A 25,724-nucleotide genomic window follows, 5' to 3' on the forward strand; every position below is an offset into this window, starting at 1 on the left:
TTGTTCTTAAAAGATCATTAACATTGGGGAAAGCTGTACACAGATAGCATTTGAACTTTAATTTCAAGGATACATGGGAATTTCACAAGGCAAAGAGGGCAACTAAAAGGCACAGTGGGTAGAGGGTTGACTTGAAGGCAGGAGGACTTGAATTCTAATCCAGCCTCAGACACTTAACTAGCTGTGTGATCATGGGCAAATCACTAAACCCTAATTGCCTGGCATCCAGAGCTATATCCAGTTATCCTGATTCATATCTGGTCACCAGACTTGATAGCTCCAGTGGAGAAATTGATTTGATTGTCATGGCATCACCTTGATATCCTGGTCTTCTTGGAATGTCTACTGTATACATAGCACTATGTGAGGAACAAGGAAAATATGTCATTCAGACAAGACCTACAGATAATCAAGCAGCTAAAATGTACAATATTATACAATAATAATGAACTCTTCAAGACTATTTCAATCGCTAGATCTGATTGCCTTTTCTCACACCTTATTCCATTTGACCTTTTGATAATATCTGACTCACCTCTTCCTGGAGATTTTCCCCTTACCTTGACTTTCATAATACTGCTCTCTTCTGATTTTCTTCCTACCTGTTGGATTGAACTCTTTCAATCCAACTTCCTTGCTATGTCATCATCCACATTCCACCTTTTTTATTTAGGTTTTTTTTTGCAAGGCAAACAGGGTTAAGTGGCTTGCCTAAGGCCACACAGCTAGGTAATTATTAAGTGTCTGAGACCAGATTTGAACCCAGGTACTCCTGACTCCAGGGCTGGTGCTTTATCCACTACACCACCTAGCCACCCCACATTCTACCTTTTTTAAAAAAATTATTTTTTACAATTATATGTAGCAGTAGTTTTCAACAATCAATTTTTTAAATATTTTCTCCCTTCCCTGATAGAAATCAATACAATATAGGCTCTATATTTGTAACCATACTAAATATAAATCTGTATTAAGCTTGTGAAAGAAGAATCACATCCAAATAGAAGAAAAAAATGAGAAAAAAAACAATTCATAAAACAACTTTTTAAAAAAATTTAAGATAGTAAACTTTCCTTCTCTGGATTTGGATAGTCTTTTAGTATTGTCTTTGAATATTGTACTGCAGAAATGATGAAGTCCATCACCCCATGTTGCTGTTAAGTATGTATAATGTTCTTCTGGTTCTACTCACTTCAACATTCTACCTTCCTAACATAGGTTTCTTTCAGAGGCCTTGTTTTTTCTTGAAATGACCCATTTGATCATCTCATATCAAAAACTAGGGATGTGGTTGACTCCTAGGTCTATATATCTAGCCTTAACTATTCTCTTCATCTTACATCCTGGATCACCAAACTGACTATTAGATATCTCTAACAAGACAAACAATCAGTATCTCAAATTCAACTACAGTTTCTCCATTTTTGTATGAGATGAGGGTTCTTGGCCTTGATGTCATCAGTGGTGGTTCTTCAGTTTACCTTTCTATCCAATCACTTGCCAAGTCTTTTGAAATCTTTTACCACAAACATCATTCAAACCCATTCTTTTCTCCACTTGGCCAATTGTCCTTGTTCAGATCCCCATCACCTCTTTGCTAAGACTTGTAATAGTCTCCCAATACATTTTTCTCTTCCAGTCCCTCTTCAGTATCTCCTCTATAATCTATCCTCCACAAAACTCTAAAACATAAGTTCAAGTTCATTCCACTGCTCTAGAACTTTCAATGGCTCCATATTATATTTGTGATAAAATACCAAACTTTAACCTGCCAATTAAGCTGTTCTCCAAGATGAATCCAGTCTATCCAGTTATTCATTATCTCCTTGATATCCAATATGCCCACAACAGAACTAATTATCTTTCTTTTCTTGTCATTCCCTAAATTTCCCTAACTCTATTGAAGATTCCCTGACAAACAGCTATTTCAGGCTTTGGTTTTTATTACTGGTATCTTTCTTGGATTTTTGTATTCTGAATGTCTCCACTGCTGTTTTTCTTCCTTTGTTGTAGCTACTATTCATATCAATATCTGTAGTCCCCAAACTTTTTCATTGTAAATCTCTATCAAGAAAAAATGTTTGGCACTTTTTCTGAAGGTCAGGATCACTTGAGATTAGACATGAGTCGGAAACCCAATCCCTGGAGCTGTGACTATGATTGGCAGACTAGCGTCCATGGAAGCTATTGTGGGCAATCACATCCAGGATCAGACTCTAACATTGTCTATGGCAAGGGTACCTGCAAAAATAATGGAAGAGAAGGGGCACAAGGAGGTATTGGTGTCCACTGGAGATCAGATTATGGTCTAAACATAAGTGATAGGTATTCTGGACGACAGACAAACCAAAGTGCATCATTAGAAGCTGCAATCAAAGTGGTTGAGCAAGCAAAGGTCCAAAATAAGGACAACATGGTAGTGTGCATAGACAGCCAATTTGTCACCAAGGGTATGAATGAGTGGATTGACAACTGGTTAGGAAATGACTGGAAAACAAGTAAAAATAAAGATGTTCACAGAGAGCAATTCATTAAACTGGATAATCTGACTCGGGGTATGAATGTTGAGTGGAATTATGTACCTGCTTATTCAAAAGATGGAGGTAATGTTGCAGCTCAGAAATTAGCAAGAAAAGCAACTGGGAAGAAGTGAAAATACTTAATACTTGCAGATATTGAAATTTAGGTTATAGTGTCACTTTCTTTTTTTGTCACTGTTTAATCTTGCAATATAATAATCTCCAAATCATTTTCTCTTTACCTTTCTCTCCCCCCCCCCCCTTGTTGGAGTTCTATATTCCAAGGCTATCTTTGGCTACTTTTTAATGTTTTCTTGGTTTTTCTATGTGCTATTTTAATTTTTTGTTTAATACAAAGCAAAAAGAAACGTATATTAAAAAAAACAACTGTAGGAATTGTTAAAATAATAAATAAGAAGGCAGATAGTTCCATCTCTGACAGATCCAGAAGAACTCTTGACTTGGCTCAACTCTTGCTCCAGACCCTAGAAACCAATCTAGACTGCTTGATGGCTCCCACAATTTAGGTATAAGGGAATCACCAACTTTTTCATAGTACATACATGAAACAAGACTTCCCATCACCCCAACAGTGCTTTCTAAGGACTTCTACATTTTGCAGTTACCTTGTTTTGTATGCTCTAAAGTTTCTCACTGTCTTCTGATTTTTCTGGCAATCTAAAGATGCTTGCTTGGACCATTCAATCTGCCTCTCTGGGGTACATGTGAGTGTTTGTTTGATATTCTTATCAATAATGACATTGAATAGTTCACAGTTCAAATTTTGTTTTTTTTCTTGGTAAAATGTTCTTTACTCTTACAATTCTAGGTATTGGTTGCTCTTACAAGTTATTTAGAGATTCTTAATGTCTAAGTCAAATAAATTGTTCCTATTTAAAAAAAATGTTTGAGCATTCCTATATTTATTTATAAAATACATATATGTTCTACTGAAACAACACATTATGTGCATTATAAAGTATATCCAAAATAGAAATTAAAATGAGATGAAGTGAAATATTTTAAAATTCTTTTATTCACGTGACAAATATATTTTCTTCTCATTAACAAATATTCTTAATGATAAGAACCCTTAAGTCAAAAAGTTTTTAGGAACTGTAATTTTAGGGTGAAAGTTAATTCATTTAATTTTGGACATGTTGAATCAATAATAGCAATTATTGACAAATTTTAATGTTGATAACAATCTGGTTGAATATTCTTCATTGTTTTCTTTGCATATGTTGTTGGTGACAGTCTTATGAATAATAATAAGGTTTTCAATTAATTAACTGGTTTTAATTCAATTTAAGATTACAAACTTGGATGATTGGAAGGGTGATGATATCCTTGGGAAGTTTGGATGAAGGTTGAGTGTGTTGAGGGAGAGAAGGTAACATACAATCAATCTTCAGCTTTCTTGGGGATAAGATTTCTTAGAAAATGGGTGCAAAAGCAAATTTTTTAAAAAATGTAAATCTGTGGAAAATAGGGGATTTGGTTCCCTTAACCATCAAAAACCTTTAATCTTTTGCTAGAGATTGCTAAAAATGTACTTTTCCTAATACAGTTCTTTATAACAAAATAGTAATTCTGATAATATGCACTTTCCCTAACACAGTTACCATGAAATAACCTAAAAAATGCAATATATAAAGGAGAGGCAACAAGGGGAGGGGCAAGAGGCAGTGAGGTTAGAAGAACTCCAAGGTCAAAAAGAGAAAGGGCAACCTGTTATCTCTAATCTCCCTTTTGATTCCATGATTGAACTGTTCCTGGATGAAAAACATGCTTTGAAAAGAGTCCCTGCCCCCAGGTCAAGTTGGAAGTGCCACTGAGTGGCAGGGGAAGCAGGGGAAGTGAAATGCTCACTCCGATGAGCACAAGAAGGGGTGCAGGTACCATTATCTCATTAACCCATACACTTGGCTGCTTTTCCTTTTCATTTCCCTCATTGAGTACTAGAGAGATTACTTGAGCATTTTCTGGAGTAGATTTACTAACACTTTTACAAATATTTTTCTCTATTCGTTAGTGCCACAAACTATCTAAAATCATTATTTTCCACTGTACTACCCTAACAGCAACATAAGGGTGATGATCAACCTTGATGGACTCGCTCATTCCATCAGTGGAACAATCAGGGACAATTTGGAGCTGTCTGCAATGGAGAATACCATCTGTATCCTTATATCTGTATCTGGAGTTTGAACAAAGACCAAGGACTATTAACTTTAATTTAGACAAAAAAAAAACCTGATATCTTATTGTCTGCTCTTGCTATCTCTTATACTTTATGCTTCTTCCTTAAGGATATGATTTCTCTCTCATCACATTCAATTTGGATCAGTGTATACCATGGAAACAATATAAAGACTGGCAAATTTCCTTCTGACGGGGGTGGGGGGGAGGGAAGTAAGATTAGGGGGGGAAATTGTAAAACTCGAAATAAATAAAATCTTAAAAAAAATCATTGTTTTCTCACTAAGTAGTGTCATTGACTTCACAGGTTTAGGTTTAAAGCCCGAAGGACTCGCATTAAGCTTTGGGAGCATAATTGCAACACAAAGGCAAAAATGAAATTATGCAACAAATGCACTGCACGGGAGTTATTTATAACTGGCAGGAGCAAGACCTGTAAAGTGCCTACCAAATTACCAGCTGTTCCACCAACATGTGGCATCAAGCCTTTCTTTTATTTTCTCTACTGTGTATAGCAGCAAATATTTGGGGTTACCAATCTGAAAGTGAAAATGAGGTGACTAATAAAAATCACAGAATGTTTGAAGTTGGAAAGTTAACCACGTGATGCAAATTGCAATCTAGTCATGCTTGTTTATTCTAAGTAATTTATTCTAACATCTCCCATACGGAGAAGGGGGAGTAGTTGGGGGGGGGGGTGGAGAGTTTATTCATTGGTCATTGTCTTGGAGTGCAGAGCCCATCCTCTGAGGAGTGCCTACCCTAGTCACCTGGGATGTGCTCAGTTACATTAAAACTGTCCTTGAGGAGAAAATCCATTATAGGAAGTTGAAAATGTGGGTTTTATTTCTCTCATGGCCAAATGACTGCTTTCTATGCCCAAAATGCAGACTAGTCTTCCTCCTGGGAGAGGAGGGGACTTAACACTTCTTCACTCTCCTGGATTATTAGGGAGAATGAAATATTCTTTCAAACAATTTAAAGTAAGGCATCAATGTGACTACCAAGAAGAGCTGAAGAGATGGGGATGCTGATCTGTGTCAAGTTCACACAAAGGAGAAAAGGACAACTAAACTCTGGGCAATGAGACAAATGTGAGGCTCCTTCTGAAGATAAGGGAGCTAAATGCTCTTCAAAGGAAGCAGGTGCTTGTCTTCCTAGGAAGGGTGATATTTCTAGGTGCTGTCAGCTAGGAGATCTTGGAAGTGAGAGAAAGGTTAGAGGAAGAAAAATTAGTAATATTGATCGATGACTCTTTGAATCAGCTGTTTGTTGCCCTGCTAACAAGAATGGAGAAGTCTGCCGTCTTCTGGTGACTGTATCCAAGTCATGAAGGAAAATTCTGCCAAACCAAATGACTGCTATCCACTTCTGCTGATTCATGTAGCCACCTATGGAGTGCAAAACATACTAAAAAAGATTATGCAGGTCTGGGCAAAGAGATCTAAAGAAACAAGGTCATGTTCTTCTTACAAGTCTTATCAAAGGCAAGATCTCTAGATACAAAAGGCAGATTTGGAAAGTGAATAGCTGGTTGTTGGGCAATTAGATTGGCATAGTGGATAGAGTGCTTGGAAGACTCATCTTCCTGAGTTCAAATTGGATCTTACTATCTGGGCAAGCTCAGACACTTGACCCTGGGCAAGTCACTTAACTGCCTCAGAATCCTCATCTGTAAAAAGAAGTGTAGAAGCTTATACACTGGAAAGAATTGGATCTTGAAACTTTACATCATTGTTCACTCTCCTTTTGTGTCTGCTATGGGTGAGACTGAGTAAAGTAATAACCAAATCACAGGCTCACAACCATTAATAATATGAATTCCTCGTTTCTCTGATTATTCCCTAAAAGCTCTGCAGTGTTGAACCTTTCAACGGTAGTTATAATCTCAGGCCACTCCCTTTCCTCCCAAGCCAAACCTCAAATCTATTGCTTTGGCTTCCAATCTTTTCACTCATCACCTGTACTGATTTTCTAGTTCCCTAATCTTACACAAACATACTTTCCTTATAACTGCTGATTTCCCTGGCATCTCTCAAGCCTCCCAAACCACCATAACATATAACAACTCAGACACTACTTCTTGAACACTCCTGTAGAATAGCAAAAACCTCCATACACTAAGCAGCTGCCAACACATCTGCTTGAGATTTTGAGGAAATCTTCCATGTCTTTCATTTTTCATAAGTTTTTCATGCTCCTAAGAAGCAGTGAAGAAATAGAGAAGGGGAATGGACAAGCATTTATTAAGCACCTACTACATGCCAGACCTTGTGTTAAATACTTACATTGTCTCACTTGATTCACAGAATCACTATGGGATATTGGTGCTATTATGATCCCTGTTTAAAGTTGAGGAAACAGCCAGACAGAGATTATGCGACTTGCCTAGGGTCACACAGCTAGTAAGAAGTCAGAATTTCTGTCTTACTGACTCTATCTGCTGTGCCAACTACTTTGAAACAGAGAGAAAAGAACAGATTTTGTTAGTTTTCATATAGTGGAAAAGGTTATCATATATAGATCAGGATAGCTGAATGTAGCTGAAATAATTCCAGCTTGTTTTGGCAATAGTAGATACTGGCCTTCTTCCCTCCTTCAGGTTAGCTCAGTGTACTGATCTTGGTGACAATGATGTCACACTCTTTATGGTTTGATATGTGTTGGCTTTAATATTTGCAGTAAATACCAGGGTGTTATTCTCAGTTTTCTTTATAGAAACTCAATGATCAAGGAATACTTGATCATGAAATTAGCTTCCCAATCAAGAATGTTCTTCCTTGGGATGCTTTCAGCTTTCTTTGAAATTAAATTGTCTTAGGCTTCCAAAACACAGGGGACATTTGGATTTTCATATTTTTGTAGCTAAGTACAGCCTTGACTATTGCTCTCTTGGCCTTCAAGGCTTCTGGCCTGATGCTGTCTTGGAAGGACAACCTCCTTTTGTGCCTTTGGTACCATCTTGAAGGAATAGTTTTTAAATGATTTTATAGATTTGAAATCTACAGGACATGGGAACTTGGTTAAGAAATGAGTGAGAGAGGGGCGGCTAGGTGGCACTAGGTGGCGTAGTGGATAAAGCACCGGCCTTGGAGTCAGGAGTACCTGGGTTCAAATCCGGTCTCAGACACTTAATAATTACCTAGCTGTGTGGCCTTGGGCAAGCCACTTAATGCCATTTGCCTTGCAAAAACTAAATAAAAAAACAAAAAAAAAACACCTAATTGATGTTAAATCATTAAATGGTGCTGAGGTACCTGTTCCCAGCACCTAACAATGGGGGAAACAGAGATGATGGGACTTGAGTTAATAGCATTCTAGGGTACTCCCTAGAATCCTGAGTAACAAATGTAGCCAGACTTGTTCCAGAAAAATGAACCATTACCCACCAACTAGAAGTCAACTTCATGGAGCAGCAGGGATGGTGCAGTGGATAGAAAGTTAGATCTGGAATCAGACCTGAAATCAAATGAAATCTCAGAAACTTATCATGTGATCCTTGGGCAGGTCATCAACTGTTTGACAAAGTTTCCTCAATTGTAATATGAGGATAATAATAACACTCAACTCAAAGGATTGTGTGAGGATCAAATGAAATAATATTGGAAAGTGCTTAATAGAGTGTCTGGCACATAGGTGCTTCCCCTCTCTTCCCCATGGCAATGATGAAAAAACCGTAGAAGTAAAGGAGAATGGTATAAATCATAGGCTCAAAGAAGCAGTTCAGAGAGTTAGGATAATCCTGGGAGACTGTCTTAACTCCAACCAGAGGAAGAAAAACAAATCAAAACAAAAAAAAAAGCCTACAGAATCTGAATACTACATTCACCTTTTAAAAATCTCTTCTTTCCTATCTCATGGTTTTCTTTCTTTTCCCTTAGTCCTAATTCCTCTTTCAGAAAAATGACTAATCTGTAAACATGTTAAACAAAAATATATAATTTACAGTGTTTACCAGTGTGTTCGTCATTGGGGGAGGCAGTTGGGAAGGGAAGGTGGAAGGAAATTATGTAACTTATAAATATGCACATGCATGTGGATGAATGGTGAAAAACCCTTAACATGTAATTGGAAAAATAAAATATCAATTAGGGGAAAAGATGTAGTCTGATGCAGAAATGTAGAATATTGTTTGTTAAAGGCTGTCCCCTTTCTCATAATATTTTTAAGCATATGCGCAATACTCTGTGTAGATTCTTTTTGGATTTTTTTTTATGAATGAGAATGGCATCTGGTTCGCTAGTTACTGATGTTTTCTTGATCACCTTTTCTGTAATAGTAAAATAAATGGTTTTTCCAAATGTTTTATATACTCACCCTCTTTCAGGTATTTCAAAATCAAAGCTTTAATAGTTTTTAAAATTTGTGTCTGTCCATACATACCTCTTCTGTGTACTCGGTCCACTCCAGTTGGTCTTTTCTATTCTTTCCACCTTCCCTTCCCAACTGCCTCCCCCAATGACGAACACTCTGGCAATATCTATCTCCCACCTTATGCAGAATATCAGGGACTATAATAATAGATTCCAAATGGAGTGGTCAAATGTGATTTGCCATTTATTCCTCCAACTCATTTTACAGTTGAGGAAACTGAGGCAAACAAAAGTTACATGATTAGCTAGTAAGTGTCCAAATCTAGATTTGAATTCAGGTCTTACAGATCCAAGACTCTGTGCTTTACCTAGTAGCCCTACTAAGCTGCCTTATTAAACAGTTACTATAAATGCACTAATGATCCAACTATGTCATTCCTTAACTATCTTATTACCAATTAATTTTTAATCAAATAGTAAGTAGACCATATCCACATCTATCTACTGGGCAAGGGAGCACATGGTGATTGTGTTGATAGTTCTCTCAATCTACTTTAAGAGGGTTTGCTAATAATACTAAGAAACCTGAGTCTCAAAGGAAAAGCACAACTACAAGCATATGTTGTCACGGTGGTAAATTCAACAAATTATATTTTTGTGCTAATAGTTCCCATAAAGACATTAATGAAAAAGACCATTAAAAGTGGAATCAAAATAGAAATACACTTTGGTCCTGTCCTTTGCATTACTTACAAAAGAGTTTTCAGGGCTGAAAGATGGGGCTATGATCCATGATGTGGGATTGAATCCATATGCACATTGAGCTTCATTTCGTTGTCAAGAATTTGAACAAGCTGCTGCATGGATGGAAGGTGACCAGATTCCAGCTTTGACCATACTGGTACATCATTTAGCGTTATTTCAAATGCACCTGTTGACATACATTGGTTCTCAATCATGTTACTTAGGAAGAAAACCATCATACACGCATAGACCTTATTTTCTTGGCCCCATTGCCATAGGCTGGGAGCCTGCATGCCAAAGAAAGCAAAAGGATCCTTGCCAACAATTATTAAGCCTATTAATACTAGTTTGAAGACTGACAGGAAAGATGCTATGAGTCTATATATTGGTTGAGGGAGGTAATTCTCTCCTTCTATGTGGATGTCTGGGTACCGCTGGCTAAAAACCCGCATGTACTCCTCAAACACCCGCCGATAGCCTCAGGAAACACGGATCTGGAACTTGGGCAGCGGCCCCGTGGCGTCCGGCCTCCGGAGCCGCCTGCCCGGCCCGCCGCCCGCGTCGGCCGAGGCCTCGCCCAGCAGCAGCGGGAGCCGCATCGTCCCGGAGCCGCCGCGGCGCCCTCGGCCGGACACTGCGCAGGGCACGGTGGGGCAGGGCCCCCTAAGGTCAATTCTACCATCAAATACTTAGCAACTATGAAATGAAAAAGATAGCGCCTATCTTCTAGGGTTATTGTGAGTATTGATATTGATAAGGAATGGAAAGTGCTTTGTACACTTTAAGGCACTTTGTAAATGTTTTTACTATTTATTATACTTTTTTTTATTCCTCTCCACAGTTTCTCTTGATTCCTATCTCAGTTAGGGAAAGTAAATTCTAGCCATACTTTGCCTCTGGTTGAATTTTTCTGAAATGGAAGTTAAATACATTTATCCTTTTTTTGTTAGTTCTTTCTATTCTCACCAGGCCCTGGTAAGCAAAAGTAATCCTGATGTTTTGATTAGCTCCGAGGAGACAAAACACTGTTGGAAGAAGGGGCAGAAGTAATGAACTATCCTCTGACATTTTAGCTGAACAGCAAGTCTCTTGTTATTTTTATGTCCTCGCCCCACATACTTATAATTTGTAGATACATGTTAAGCCATGTACTAATTTGTACATAGAAATGTTATACACATATTATAATAGTATAGAACTTGAAATATCAAGCAATATACCAAATTATATTCATAAAACTCTGCCTCACAAAGCTTCAAATAGTGACCTAACAGAAAAGTTACATGAAAAAGCATCACATAGGGGTGGCTAGGCAACATGGTGGATAGAGCACCAGCCCTGGAATCAGGAGTACCTGAGTTCAGATCAGGCCTCAGGCATGTAGATTTCCTAGCTATGTGACCTTGGGCAAGTCACTTAACTCCATTGCTTTGCCAAAAGAAAAAAGAAAGAAAAGAAAAAGCATTACATAATAGTCGAGGGTTTCATAAAAAATAAGCTCACATATATTCTACTGGTATAATGCTGGAATGAACAGGAAAGCATTCACAAAATTCTGTCTGTGAGATGTTCTAGGAATACAAATTCAAAAGCAAAGTCAGTTCCTGACCTCAAGAAGCTTAAAATCTAATGGGGAAACAATACATACAAGGAAGTGATGACCAGGGAGGAGTATTGGTCCAGAAATTTACAGGAATATTGAATTGGGCAATTTAGAAGTAAGTTATGATATTTATTGTATGATAAAATGCTTGTAGACTTGACTTGATTGACAAGCCACATTTAGGAACAATGAATTGATTTGGTTATTTTTCATGATTCTAAAACTAGAGTGGGAATGGGGAGGAGGAAAAATATCTGCACTGAATGAAGTTATTAGGAATTTGTGGAGGAAGTAGCATGAAAGGAGGTAAAGGAAAAAGCTCACCTGGCTTTTTTTTTTTTTTTAGATTTTGCAAGGCAGTGGGGTTAAGTCACCTGGCCTTTCTTAAAATAATGTTCTAGGAAAGAGCAGGGTCCTAAAGGGAATTTTCTGGTGACATAGAACTTCTCCTCTTACCCTTGGAAGCATTATATGTCAGTCTGATCACAAACTAGTTAAGTCTTGAACTACTTAATTCATTTGTAGTCAGTTCAGTTTTATGCACTTGGGATCCTGAGACTCAGTGATCTATGATATCTATCTTGAGCTCTTAGGTTGATTATCATTGTCTTCAGACCATAATGAAATACATTCTGTATATATATTCTCTTATGATCTCCTTGGCTGGTGTATCAAGAAGGAAAGATTCAGAAAGGTTTGGGTCTTCCCAACCTCAAGGAAACACTATCAGTTTCCCTTCAAACTGAAATATCCCTCGGGATTCTCTTTATTTTGGCTATCATTTGGTGTTTTGTTCACCTGTATTTTGTAGACCAGCCCAATACCACTTCATTTCTTTTATTCTCCATATTGCCAGAAAATCTAATTCTATCATAGGTAGGAGTAGGCTGTATTTTTGCAAGGACCTGCTGCCAACTCTGTGCCATCTTCTAGTACCTTTTCTTAACATTGTCATTGGAATTCTCTTGTTTCTAAGGTTTACATTCAATGCTAGCAGCCCAACCTGTGTCTTCAATCCTTACTACTATACACCCACTTTCCATCCCATGACTTGCTAATGTCGCTCACTGTCTCTCTCTGCCAGATGGTTGCTCTGTTTTGACGAAGAAGTCCAAAGATTTGTAGAGTATTTTCTCATAGCATGTATACTTTTTTTTTTCAGGAAGAGAGAAGAGATACGAGACCTTGCACATGTTGAAAACCAAATAACATCACAAAAAATAAAAGTGATTATTTCCCAACAGAGAGAAAAAAGATTTGTAATCCATGTGTGAAACAAATCTGAATCAATTGTTTTTATAATCATATATCATTGACTTGTTAGAACAAAGATCAAAATTGTTACCAAGAGGATTAAAACTGAGAAGATATACAACAATAATAACCGTTATTTAAACAGCAACTTTGATGTTTCCATAGTATTTTACAAGCTTTTTTTCCTGATCTGAGCCTCACATTATTCTTGTGAGGTAGATATTATTATCCCTATGTTACACATAAAAAACTGGAACTCAGAGAATTTAAATTTTCTCTTAGTCACATAGCTAATGAGTTTTGGAGGAAGGATTTGAACTCATCTCCCAAACTCCAAAAACATCATTCCATCCACTATACCATGTGCTTCTCTCCAATATGACCTACTAAATAAGTAGTTGATAGCAAAAAAAGTGGGAAATAGATAAAATTATATTAATCTACACAAACTATTACCTTTTCCTAAGAAAATAAAAATGAATTACCACAGTGAGTAAACAAATAAAACCACTTTGTCCTAGAAATCAATTCAGCCAATAAATACTTGATCTCTTCAATAGGGAGATAGTGAATCTAAGGAAAATATCATCTTAGAATTAAAGGACACTTTTATGTAAGAAATATAAAAGGAATCCTCAGAGAGATGTATGACTAGAGAAGGAGGTGAGTAAGTCACAATTCAAGAGTAAGACATTGGGGTGGCTAGGTGGTGCAGTGGATAGAACACCGGCCCTGGAGTCAGGAGTACTTGAGTTCAAATCCAGCCTCAGACACTTAATAATTGCCTAGCCATGTGGTCTTGGACAAGCCACTTAACCCTATTTGCCTTGCAAAAATAAAAAAAAGAGTGAGATATTACCAATGGATAATTGGCACACTACATTAGTATCCATGCAATGTCAAAATATATAAAGGTATTCATCGTGTTGGATGAATCCTCTGTGAAGGATTTAAGGTAAGGATATGGATAAGAGCAGGAAAAGGCATGGATGATCCTCAAAGATCTATTAATGCATTGTAGTATAGAAATGTTAATGGTTTATCTCATTATTTTGTTGAAGCTTTTTTTTAAATTATAGCAAGTCACTTTTACATAATGAAAAGAACACTCAATTCAGAGTCAGAAACACCTAAGATCAAATAGAGTGACTTTTTTATTTGAAGAACATTTTAGCTGTTGAGAGAATCTCATCACCAGATGACTTGCAAAAGTGATGAATTTTTCAGTCACAGCTCCAAGACTATTTACCAAAAAATCAAAGGTTGTAATCATAATTAGAGAAGGGATTTTCCACCAGACAAAAATCACAGATCCTTCTAAGTATAGAAGTAGAAAGTTATTCTAGGGGGCGGCTAGGTGGTACAGTGAATAGAGCACCAGCCTTGGAGTCAGGAGTACCTGAGTTCAAATTCTGCCTCAGACACTTAATAATTACCTATCCCTGTGGCCTTGGGCAAGCCACTTAACCCCATTGCCTTGAAAAAAAATCTAAAAAAAAAAAAGAAAGTTATTCTAAAAAGAGGGAGGTAATTCCTCTTTGCCACTGAGAGATTACACAGAATACTGTATTCAATTTTGGGTAAAATATTTTAGGGAAGACTTACTACTCCTTTGGTATATATATCTGCATTATTAAAATACACTGTATATCTGTCCATCATTGCCCTCACAATTGTGTCATCTCCAATACAGATCTCCTTTATATATACTGCATCCAAATCTAGCTGCTTTTTTTTAAAATTTTTTTTTGCAAGGCAATGGGGTTAAGTGGCTTGCCCAAGGCCACAGGGATAGGTAATTATTAAGTGTCTGAGGCAGGATTTGAACTCAGGTCCTCCTGACTCTAGGAGCCATTCTCTATCCACTGCGCCACCTAACCGCCCCCTAGCTGCTTTTTAAAATTATACTTCGTGCCATTTCTGCCTCCTCCAAAAATCCCTTGAGGACTGTGAGTTTGGGTTCAAATGAAGTGAGTTCACTATCCTTCATGGATAGTGTTTGACTGTTTGTTAAAATGACTTTTGCTGTGGGGCAGTTAGGTGGCCCAGTGGATAGAGCACTGGCCCTGGAGTCAGGAGGACCTGAGTTCAAATCCTGCCTCAGACACTTAATAATTACCTAACCGTGTGGCCTTGGGCAAGACACTTAAACCCATTGCCTTGCAAAAAAAAAAAAAAAAAACCTAAAATAATTGCCTGTGTGACCTTGGGCAAGTCATTTAACCCCCCGCCTTGCAAAGAAACTTAAAAAAAATGCCTTTTGTAAGTCTTTTCCAATTTTTCCTTCTGTTTCATTAATTCTATTTCCATCCTTAAATGGGATGACTGGCTATCTAACTATGTTTTCTTCAAACTGGTTTTACCTTCCTCTGCTTCCCTTTGTTTTATGAGCTTTTACCACTTATAATCATCTTCATTCTTCATAAGATTTAACATGTGTTTATATTTTAGTTTATTGTTGGTATCTCCTTGGTTTGGGGAAGTAAGTCATATGTTTGCTGACTGAGGTGCTTTTTGAGCTATTTTGGTCTACAAAGTATAGTAATTAATTTACATAGGTTAAGCTTTTAATGATATGTATGATATTAGAATTATTAAAATGTGTAGCCTTCTCTTTAGAAGTATGCCAATCCCAGAATACATAGCCCTGGATGCTTTGGAAAGGAACTCTGGGAGGCCATATGTGGAGATTAAAGCTCTCCACTTATGTATATTAGCAATTCTTCTGTAATTTATAGTCTTAGAGATATGTTGATTACAGTTTTTGTATCTAGGTCTTCCTGATTTCCAAGTTCTAACCTCTTTGCCCTATAACATGTTGCCTTTTAAATTAACCATACAAAATTTTTACTTTAACTATATTCTGCTACGAAGTATAATCATTTTTAGATTTTTATTTTAGGATTCCAAATTAACTTAATGCCCAACTTAAAAACTACAGAAATACAATTTAGGTAACTACTCAGTGAAGTAAGAATACTATGTTAGTTGGGGGCAGCTAGATGGCACAGTGAATAGAGCACCCTGGAATCAGGTGGACCTGAGTTCAGATCTAGACTCAGATACTTAATAATTACCTAGCTGTGTGACTTTGGGCAAGTCACTTAACCCCATTTTCTTTAATAAAACTAAAGACAAAACAAAACAACAAAAAAAGAATATTATGTTAGCTTTTAAATATAGTTGAACAGCACCATAAAAGGAAAGAAGTGACTGTGGTTCACACCTAAATTCTTAGTAACCCTCCAACATTAACCTCCAAACTTTCCAGTTACCACTTCCCCATCTCTACCTCATTTAGTCCTATCAACTCCAGAATGGTCAGGGTAACCAAGAACTTATGTCAAGGAATTTTACATATTCTTAAATTTGAGATTTTTTTTTCTTCCTGAGAGCTGGTATACAAAGGAGATTTCATTTTGAATTTGCTTGTTGATTAATTTTATTTCCACTATAATAAATAAATTATACTTGATCCATGATTTTTATCCAATTTGTTATATCAATTTAGTTGTTCTCTTCTAAAATTAATTCTCTTTTGCATTTTTTTCATATCTGACATATTGTTTTATTTCCATCCAAATCTCTAATTAAATTCCACTCTTCAAATAGAAATTCTCTAATGCTTTTTTAAAATTTCATATTGGACAACTTTTATCTAGGATTTCATATGAATTTCTCTGCATTTTTAGGAAACTATAGTGTTAATAATGCATATGTCACTTTCCTGAAAGTAGTCACTCTTAGATTTCCAAGTTGTCCTTGTTCAACCTGTTCTGATGTTATCAAGTTATAGGGTCCATGACATTTATGATTGCCTGGTAGATTAGCTATTTTAAAAAGTCACTTTTCTTCTTATTCTTAATAGTATTTGGAGATTGACTTAAGAGATAGTATAATAACTTTTTTTTTTCAAAAGTCTTCTTTCTCTATAATTTTCATAGTAAGCACCCTAGGTGGTTTTGAATATTAATTTAGAAAATTTTTTGTTTTATTGCTATTGAGAATTTGGAGCAAACCAGGCGAAGATCAGTGTGACATTCTAAACCATTTGTACTAAGATTATTACATAGTTATAATAATCTTAACCTCCTTCAGGTTACCTACTTTACAAAGCACTAAATTAGGTTTCAGGGAAGAAATGGAGGGGAAAAAAGCATCATTTTCAAAGATTTTATCATTTAAATACTATTTTTAAATCCTAAGTACAACTGAATATCCAAGTCAATTCAACAGGTATTTTAAATCCCTCCTTAGTGGAGAGGTATGCTAGGTGCTGATATAATGCAAAAATAAAATATTTCCTGCCCTCATGGAGTTTACATTTTATTGTGAGGAAACAATATATATAAATTAAATAAATGTGAAACATAAATTAAATGAAAATTTTTTTGTGAAGGGCATTAAAAGTTTGATTGAGACTATACTATGATTTGTTACTGAGGATTCAGAAGGGTTTAGTGATATGCCTGTGATCATATATTAAGTTTGTAAGGGAGCAGAAAAACCAATTCCATAGCTTATCACTTTTAGCAGCTATAGGACTTCCCAAGAAAAGTACCTCAGTTGTTGATTCAAGAAAAGCGGAGTGTTTTACATATCACTTACAAAGTGATAGAGTGTTTTACATATCACTTACATACTATCTGGTGGGCTGGGTGGGGACTCCTGCCTATAGAGCTGCTTGTCTAGAAAAGGCTGCACTGCAGGCTTTGCTCAGTGCCCAAATTACCAGCCTAACCCTCACCCATTCCTCTAGTTGTCTATTAGTTTTCCCTTGATTTTTATACCCCCCCCCCCAAAAAAAAATCCACAATCATTTAATGAAGTAGTTAAAAAATCTCTAAAGGGATCTTTAGGCAGCATTAACACTGCAGAGAATGAAGGAAGTCCTATCCACTGCCCAATCTTTTGGACTGGAAGCTCCATCATTTTAGGTTTACTATCTCATCTCTCACAGAATCTCAGAGCTACAAGAACATTAGAGGCCATACACTTTTAACCTTTATCTGAACAGGAATCTTCTACCCCAGTGACTGAGTGTAAGTATGAGCTTCAGAGATCAAGCAGAGTTTCTAATCATTCCCAAAAGGAATAATTCCCAAAGCTATTTCCCAGTAAATAAGTTGTTGAAGGCCAGAACAAACATGTCTCCAAAGAATAATAACAAATTATCAACATGTGAAAAAATGTCCTAAATCACCAATAAGAAGAGAAATGCAAATCAAAACAACTGAGGTTTTACCACATACTCCACAAATTGGTAAAGAACTAAAGATGGGAATAGAAAATGCTGTAGGGGTTGTGGGAAGAGAGATACACAATGCCTTTGTTGGTGGAATTTTGAATGAATATAATCATTTACAAGAGCACTTTAGAACTGTGCAAATAAAGTGACAAATGTGTCTATATTCTTTGCTCCTGAGATTCCTCTATTAGGCTTATACCCCAAAAAGGTCATTACTAAGAAGAAAATTTCTATATACACCAAAATATTTACAATAACATTTTTTGTGATAGCAAAAAATTGGAAACAATGTAGATGTTCATCAGTTGAGTTATGGTTAAACAAATTATGTTGCATGAAGATAATGTGCTGTAGGAAATGATAAGTACAATGAATTCAAAAAAACTTGGAAAGATTTACAGTTTATTGCAGAATAAGTGAGCAAAGTCAAGCAAACAATAAACACTATGACTATAACGATGGAAATGGAAATAACCACAAAAAAAATCAAAATGAATGCTACAAAGTTATAAAGCCTGCCTCCAAAAAAAAAAAGATATATGAGAAATCTCTCCCCATCCCTAACTCCTTTGTAGAGGTAAAACATCCATGGATGTGGTATGTTTTATAGATATAATAAACATATATATATAATATATATGTTCAGATTTTTTGATATCTTAATCCTTTTTGCTAATTTTTTCTCCTTTTTCTTTAAAAATTATTATATAGAAGGGCTCTGGAATTAGAAAGATACTGGGAAAAATTCTGATGATGTAAAATATAAGAGATATGAATAAAAGTTATTTTGTTTTTAACAGAAAGGAGTCATGGACTGGCAATTTGGGGGACCTAGGGGTTCTAATTTTAACTCTTCCCAATAACTGTGATTTTGGTCAAAGTATTTCCACCTCTTAGCTTAGTTTCTCATCATTTCTCATAGTCTGATAATATATGATTTAATTTTTGAAACTTTTAACTCCAACTCTTTTCTGAGGAGGTAAAAGAGCAGAATCACAAAATCAGAACATCTCAGAAGGAACTCCCAAAGTCAGAAAGTGCATACTTGAAGAATCTTCTTTACAACATTCAAATAACTGGTTTCAGCTGAGGGAGAATCTCCTACTTCTGTTGCAGTCTGTTCTATTTTGGAGAGTTTGAATTTTTAGGCTGTTTTCCCCTTAGACATATTCACTTTCTTATGACACAGTTTCATGGCAATATGCATTTATAGGAGGCTTCAGCTCTCTTAAGCTTTAAGTGATTCTGAAGGGGGGTATCTGGAATTAAAGCTTTGGTCCAATGAGGTGGATCTCCAGTAAATTAGGAATTATACAAGGGAAACTTCTTTCAGCTTTCTCTGACTTGCTTCAGATAGATCTGAAAAAGCTGTGGACACTGTCTCAGTCTTCCATCTCCTATGACCCTTGCATCTTTCAATGACTTCCATTTGAGTCTCCTGACTCTGGGAATCAACTTGCACTTAAAAAGAAATAACTAAACAAATTTCCCCCTATGAAATTGATGATTCTCTTGAACTCAAGCCTCAGTTTCCACATGTTTATGTGATTTATCATTTTTTTAGTTTTACACTTATTTACACTTCAGTTATAAAAACTATTTGTAAGTTGAGAAACAATACTATACAATGTTATGTTTTTAACCCAATCTTTCAATTCATTTTGATACATGATACAGACTTATTGTACTTAAAGGTCATATCTTTTGGGACAGGAAAGACTAGTGCTTACACTATCACCTTTGCTCAGTGAATACTGTCTTGGCCATTCCTAGGAGGGAACCTCCTGTGGAGTGAATATTGGAAAGTACCTGGAGTCAGGTGCTAAACCACACCCCAAGCACCACCCTTGTCCAACCCACTATGGAAATACATTTAAGTAAAGGGTCCAGGAAGGGGAAACACTTTTCTTCCTTCTTTCCTCCCCTTTGCCGGATGGGCTTTTTCCTCTAAGCTAAAACATGCTTCTGACCTAGGCCACTATGGAGAGCTATGGTCTCTATTCCTTTCACTCTTTACCTCAGGCAATCTCACCTAAAACTTGTCCTGTTATTCATTCTGTCCTCAAGTTGCTTACAAGCAGCTTGTCATCTCTTTAGGAAAAGATTTTAATCTGTGAACTTTGTAGGCTTGTGAAATAAAATTCCTGAGCTATTTCAACTCCAGGGCTAGTTGTGAATTCTTTCACTTTTCACAAGAGGTCTCTCAATCTTTATTGGTGGCACCAATTTCTCCTACAACAATTTTGTATCCTTTTTTGTATAAGTTATTTTTAACTCATATGTTTTTTAATAAATAAAAAGTGCTTTCTCTGTCCCTTTAAAACTTTTGAACTATTCATATGTGATGCATTATACTTCAGCTAGGTGTTACAGGGGATAGTGCTGGGCCTGGAGTCAAGAAGATTCCTCCTCCTGAGTTCAAATCTGATCTCAAAACACTTATTGTGTGATCCAGAGAAAGTCACATAACCCTGTTTGCCTCACTTTCCTTATCTGTAAAATGAGCTGGAGAAGAAAATGGCAAACCACTCCATTATCTGTGCCAGGAAAACCCCAAATGGAGTCATGAAGAATCGGATGAGACTAAACAAGAAGAAATTAAAACAAACTTCTTTTCCTACTCCTTTCTGTTCCTTTTAGCCACCACAATATTCCTTGACAACAATGGCATCCTCACATCCTTCAACAGTTGATTAAAAGTTTTTTCTTACACAAATTTAATGCTTGTTGAATGCATGTGGAACATGATAAAGGGAATAGCAGCAATGTCTCAAAAGATAGATCAACAAACATTTATTAAGGACTAACAATGCCAATCACTGTACTAACTCCTGGGATTTTAGAGAAAGGCAAAAGCAGTTCCTGCCTTCAGGAACTCATGGTCTAATTAGGAGAAGTAACATGTAAATAACCAGGTACATACAAGATAGATACAGAGCAGATGAAAGGAATCTGGGGGAGGGGGAGGTACAGAATACTGTGGGATGGTAGGGAAGAGAAAGACTGGAAAAAGACTAGAGAAGTACTTAATCTACATCTTAAAGAAGCCAGGAATTTGAAAATAAGGAGAGGAGGGAAAGTAGCATTCCAGGAAGATAGCCAGGGTAAAGAAACAGAAGCCATATGCCATGGACAGTAAATACTGACTGGAAGTAAATGGATGCAAGTAAAGTATAAGAAGAGTGGAAGGGTAAGAAGGGGTCAGGCTATGAAGAATTTTCTTTAAATACCAACAGAAGATTTTATAATCAATTCTAAAGGTAACAGGGAGCCTACTGGATTTTATTGGGTAGAGAGTATGGCATGATAGATGACTTAGAAAAAATCACTTTGGTAGTGCAGTAGAGAATGAATTAGAACAGGGAAAGACTTAAGGAATTTTAGGGGAAAGGTAATGAGAGCCTGAACCAAGGTGGTGGTTAAGTGAGTGAAAAGAACTATGAGATGTGAGAGTAGTCAGGCAGATTAGGAAGAGCTTAAAATGTCAGAGGAGTTTGTATTTTACTTAGAAACAATAGGGAACCATTGGAGTTTTTTGAGTTAGAGGATAATGTTTGTAATTATGTGCTGCCATTTGGTATTGTGAGATTTTTTATTGAGGTAGAGGTCTGTTTTGAACATAGATATATCACTTATTACAGGGTTCCTGAATGAATGTTGAATGAAAGAGAACTGGGTTCTAATCCAAGTTCTTGGATAAGACACTTCAACTCTGTTTTCCTGTATTCTGGGACAGGTGCACACTGGTCCCAAGTGTAGCTTTGGGATCTGATGAGATTGGGTCAATAAGGCAGATAACAAAAACAAAAACTAGAGAAACTCTTTTACTATATGACAATATAGTATGCAGAAACTTAATGAAGATCCATAATGTGTTGATACACACAATCTTCAAGTATCACAGTTTCCCAATCTCAGGTTCCTAGCAACAATAGTCCTCTCCTGAAAGAGGAGCATTTCAGGTCCAACAAACTATATTCTATTCTCACTACTTGGATAACAATACTTAAATGCTTTTTCACTAATTAATCTAAAGAATAATATTCTATTATGATGCTACCTATATTCTATATCCATGTTCTGGGTTTCCATATCATATAACCATGACTAATGATTCTAAATATACTTTGAATATCTAACTGGACCATTTGGTTTGACAATGACATTTCCTTAGATTTTAAGTCATAGGCAAAACATGTGACTGACACCTAGTAGATTATTGCTATTTATGTACAGTCATCTATAAAGAATTAGAGTTGTTCAGCCATTTTCAGTTGTGTCTGAATCTTTGTGATCCCATTTGAGGTTTTCTTGGGAGATAGATATCAAAATGGTTTGCCATAAGTGATTTGTCCAGAGTCATATGGATAATTAGTGTCTGAGGTCAGAGTTGAACTCAGAAAGAGGGGTCCTTCCTGACTCCAGACTGAGTATTCTAACCTTTGTGAAACCTAACTGGTCTAAATAATTTAATAAAATATCTCTAAAGACCTTTCCAGCTAGAAAAATATGTAGTTGTATAGTTTTCTGAACTCTCTACTGACTTCTCCATTGTACCACTGCAACAAATACATTTTACAGAAATTCATATGACCAACAATTTTCCAGATGTTTTTATTGATAAAAAGGATTTGTCTTGATTCTCTTTTTTTCTTTTTCTTTTTTTAGGTTTTTCCAAGGCAATGGGGTTAAGTGACTTGCCCAAGGCCACACAGCTAGGTAATTATTAAGTGTCTGAGGCAGAATTTGAACCCAGGTACTCTGGACTCCAGGGCTGGTGCTCTATGCACTGCGCCACCTAGCTGCCCGATTTATCCTGATTCTTGTAAAATGTTTCTCATTAGTATCCAGAATGGTTGGAGTTATGGCATTAACAAATGGCGTTATCCTTTTGTGCAAACACATGATCATCAAATATCACTTTAATGCTTTAAAAAGTGCTAGATCTGTCTAGGTACTCACATTTTCCAGTTTGGCTAATATTGTTATGCAGATCTGTTTTGAATAAGCTCCTTTTTATTCAGTAATTTTGTGCCTTAGTAATTTTGCCTGGACAAAACTCTTTTCCCAGCTTATATTGCATGTCTTCTGAATATTGTGGCTTTTTTTTTTGCAAGGCAATGGGGTTAAGTGGCTTGCCCAAGGCCACACAGCTAGGTAATTATTAAGTGTCTGAGGCAGGATTTGAACTCAGGTACTCCTGACTCTAGGGCCGGTGCTCAATCCACTGCACCACCTAGCCGCTCCCTCTTCTGGATATTGTTGATAGAATTAAGTCATTTTTTTCTCTGTCAAAGAGCAAGCCAACCAGTTTCTCTAATCTACCCAATCAGGAAAGTTAAAAAACAACCATTCCTGTTGCCGGTGAAAAATCCAGCAGAGAATCTATATTCTGACGTCAAAACTGTGTAGTTTCCTAAGATTTAGAGCTGGCACCTTTGAATGTGAATAACCATACATCTTAGACTCTAATGAAGAATAGTGTATTTCTGAAATCTTTCTTCTTTTTTGTTTTTTTTTGCAGGCAATGGGGTTAAGTGGCTTGCCCAAGGCCACATAGCTAGGTAATTATGAAGTGTCTGAGACCGGATTTGAACCCAGGGACTCCTGACTCCAAGGCCGGGGCTCTATCCACTGTGCCACCTAGCCGCCCCAGAAATCTTTCTTCTTAAAGGTCATTTTTGAAATTTAGTGGGAAGCTTTTCGTTGGACAAAAATACTTAGTTAAGTAACAAATGCTATTCTGCTGTCTCGCTACTTTCCAATCTTATCCATATCAAGCCTTGCGGAGATAGTTCAAGAGAGTGCAGGGCTGCCGCGGAGGCTCCTGGCGTGCGTGAGGGCGTCTCCCATTTGGGGGACCCCGCCGCCCCCCGCCCGCGTCCAGGCCCGCAGGGGCGCACCGCCAACAGACTCCAACGACGGCGGGGAATGTCTTAAGAGTCACCAGAGGCCGCGGCCGCCTGCGGCTCCCGGGCTCGGCCCAGGGCCAGGCCCGGCGCTGCCTCCGCGCTCCGGCCACAAGCCGGGCGCCTCGGGCCGCGGGGGAGGGGGAGGAGGGTGTCCGGGCCCGGGGCCCCGCCCCGCCCCGCCCCGCCCCCCTCTGTCCCGCCCCTCCCGGGCTCCGTCGCCAGCTCCGGGGCGGGGCAGCGGGCCGGGAAGCCGGGGAACGCTTCGCACCTGCGGGCCCTCACTCCCGCCCCCGCGCCGCCCCCGCCCGGGCTCGCGGGCCAATCCGCGCCGCCGCCGCCGCCGCCTCCCGCCGCCCCCGCCTCGCGCCCCGCCCGGCCCGGATACCGGGATCCCGCGGCGTGACGCCAGCACGGCGGCTCCTCCTCCTGCGTCTCTGGCTGCGCCGGGCCGGGGGGATGGTTCCATCATGGCGTCAATGCAGGTGAGCGGAGTGTGCGGCATCCGAGCGCGGGGGCGGGGGGCGCTGCGCCGGGCCGGGCCGGGCCGCGGCGGCCGGGCGGCCCCGCCTCCCCTCGCCCCCCGGCGCGGCGGGGCAGGTGGGGTGCCGCGGGCCGCCCCGCCCGGCTGAGCCCGGGCCCGAGGAGCCGGGTGGGGAGAGGCCGGGGGCGGCCCTTCCTGCCTTGCCCGGCCCCAAACAAAACTGCTGCCCCCACCGCGGGCCCGAGTGTCCGGAGCCGGCGAGAGCGAGGCGTGCGCGCGTGTCCGTGCCTGAGAGGGGGAGACAGACGCGGGGCCCCGCCGCGGGCCCCTCCGGCCGCGCTCCCTTCGCCCCACTTTCTGTTTTCTTTGTGAAGATCTTCTTTATTTCGAGTTGTACAGTTTTCCCCTCACCCCCCTTCCCCCCCCGAAGGCGGTCTGATACATTGTTTCCTTGGTAGACATTGATCCAAATGGAATGTGAGGAGAGAGGAATCCTAGTCTTTTTTTTTTAAAGATTTAATTTTCCCCCTAATCTTCCTTCCTTCCCCCCACCCCCCCTCAGAAGGCAATTTGCCGGTCTTTACATTGTTTCCGTGGTATACACGGATCCAAATTGAACGTGATGAGAGAGAAATCATATCCTTAAGGAAGAAACATAAAGTATAAAAGATAGCAAGATCAGGCAATAAATAAGATACCAGGTTTTTTCTAAATTAAAGTTAATAGTCCTTGGTCTTTGTTCAAACTCCACAGTTCTTTCTCTGGATAGAGATGGTATTCTCCTTTGCAGACAGCCTCAAATTGTCCCTGGTTGTTGCACTGATGGAATGAGCGAGTCCATCAAGGTTGAACATCACTCCCATGTAGCTGTTAGGGTGTCCAGTGTTTTTCTGGTTCTGCTCATCTCGCTCAGCATCAGTTCGAGCAGATCCCTCCAGGCTTCCCTGATTCTCCCCACTTTCTAAATAAAATGCCCAACCCTACGCCCTTGAATACATTCCATCGCCCGTTCTAGTTAACTCCCTCACCCTCCTGCCTTTGCCTCTTGCTCTTCCCTGCCTGGTCCCTTACTGCATCCGCCCACTAGTTAAAAATTTCACCCAAACATGAATCCAAGAGCGCCCAATAATGCTCCAGGCTTATTTCCTCGGTCTCCCCGAAACTTTGGCTTACCGCTTCCTCTGCTACTTCGTCACAGGATAAGATAGTTCATCTTTCCCCCAAAGCTTTCTCAGATACCCAGCTCTTAACCTTCGTCTTAGTATCACATTCCTCGGCTTTCGTTTCTCAAAACGTTTTAGCGGAACACTTTTTGGTTGGAGTTTATTAATGCCCTTTCTACTGGAGTTTTCGGTTGTCCACCTTAAAAACCCTTGTCGCTATTGTGAAGTTCAAAGACTGCCTGGAGAGAGATGGCAGTATTCTAGTTTGTTGAAGTTGAGTGCACA

General features: G+C 38.5%; 1 protein-coding gene and 2 pseudogenes across 2 annotated transcripts in view; 2 read left to right on the top strand and 1 right to left on the bottom strand.

Moving 5' to 3' along the window:
- Positions 1-2,122: 2,122 nt before the first annotated feature.
- On the top strand, positions 2,123-2,653 carry LOC141499194 (ribonuclease H1 pseudogene; annotated as a pseudogene).
- Positions 2,654-5,293: 2,640 nt separating this feature from the next.
- On the bottom strand, positions 5,294-10,377 carry LOC141499195 (thioredoxin reductase-like selenoprotein T; annotated as a pseudogene).
- Positions 10,378-24,012: 13,635 nt separating this feature from the next.
- Positions 24,013-25,724, top strand: part of UBE2W (ubiquitin conjugating enzyme E2 W) — a 113,294-nt gene continuing 111,582 nt past the window's right edge. For both annotated transcript variants that reach the window (XM_074203679.1, XM_074203680.1), the window contains exon 1: positions 24,013-24,277. In XM_074203679.1, coding sequence (XP_074059780.1) covers positions 24,263-24,277 — 15 coding nt within the window. In that variant the 5' untranslated portion in view covers positions 24,013-24,262. The remainder of the gene's footprint in view (positions 24,278-25,724) is intronic.

The sequence above is a fragment of the Macrotis lagotis genome, chromosome X (genome assembly GCF_037893015.1).
Source record: "Macrotis lagotis isolate mMagLag1 chromosome X, bilby.v1.9.chrom.fasta, whole genome shotgun sequence".
Taxonomy (NCBI): domain Eukaryota; kingdom Metazoa; phylum Chordata; class Mammalia; order Peramelemorphia; family Peramelidae; genus Macrotis; species Macrotis lagotis.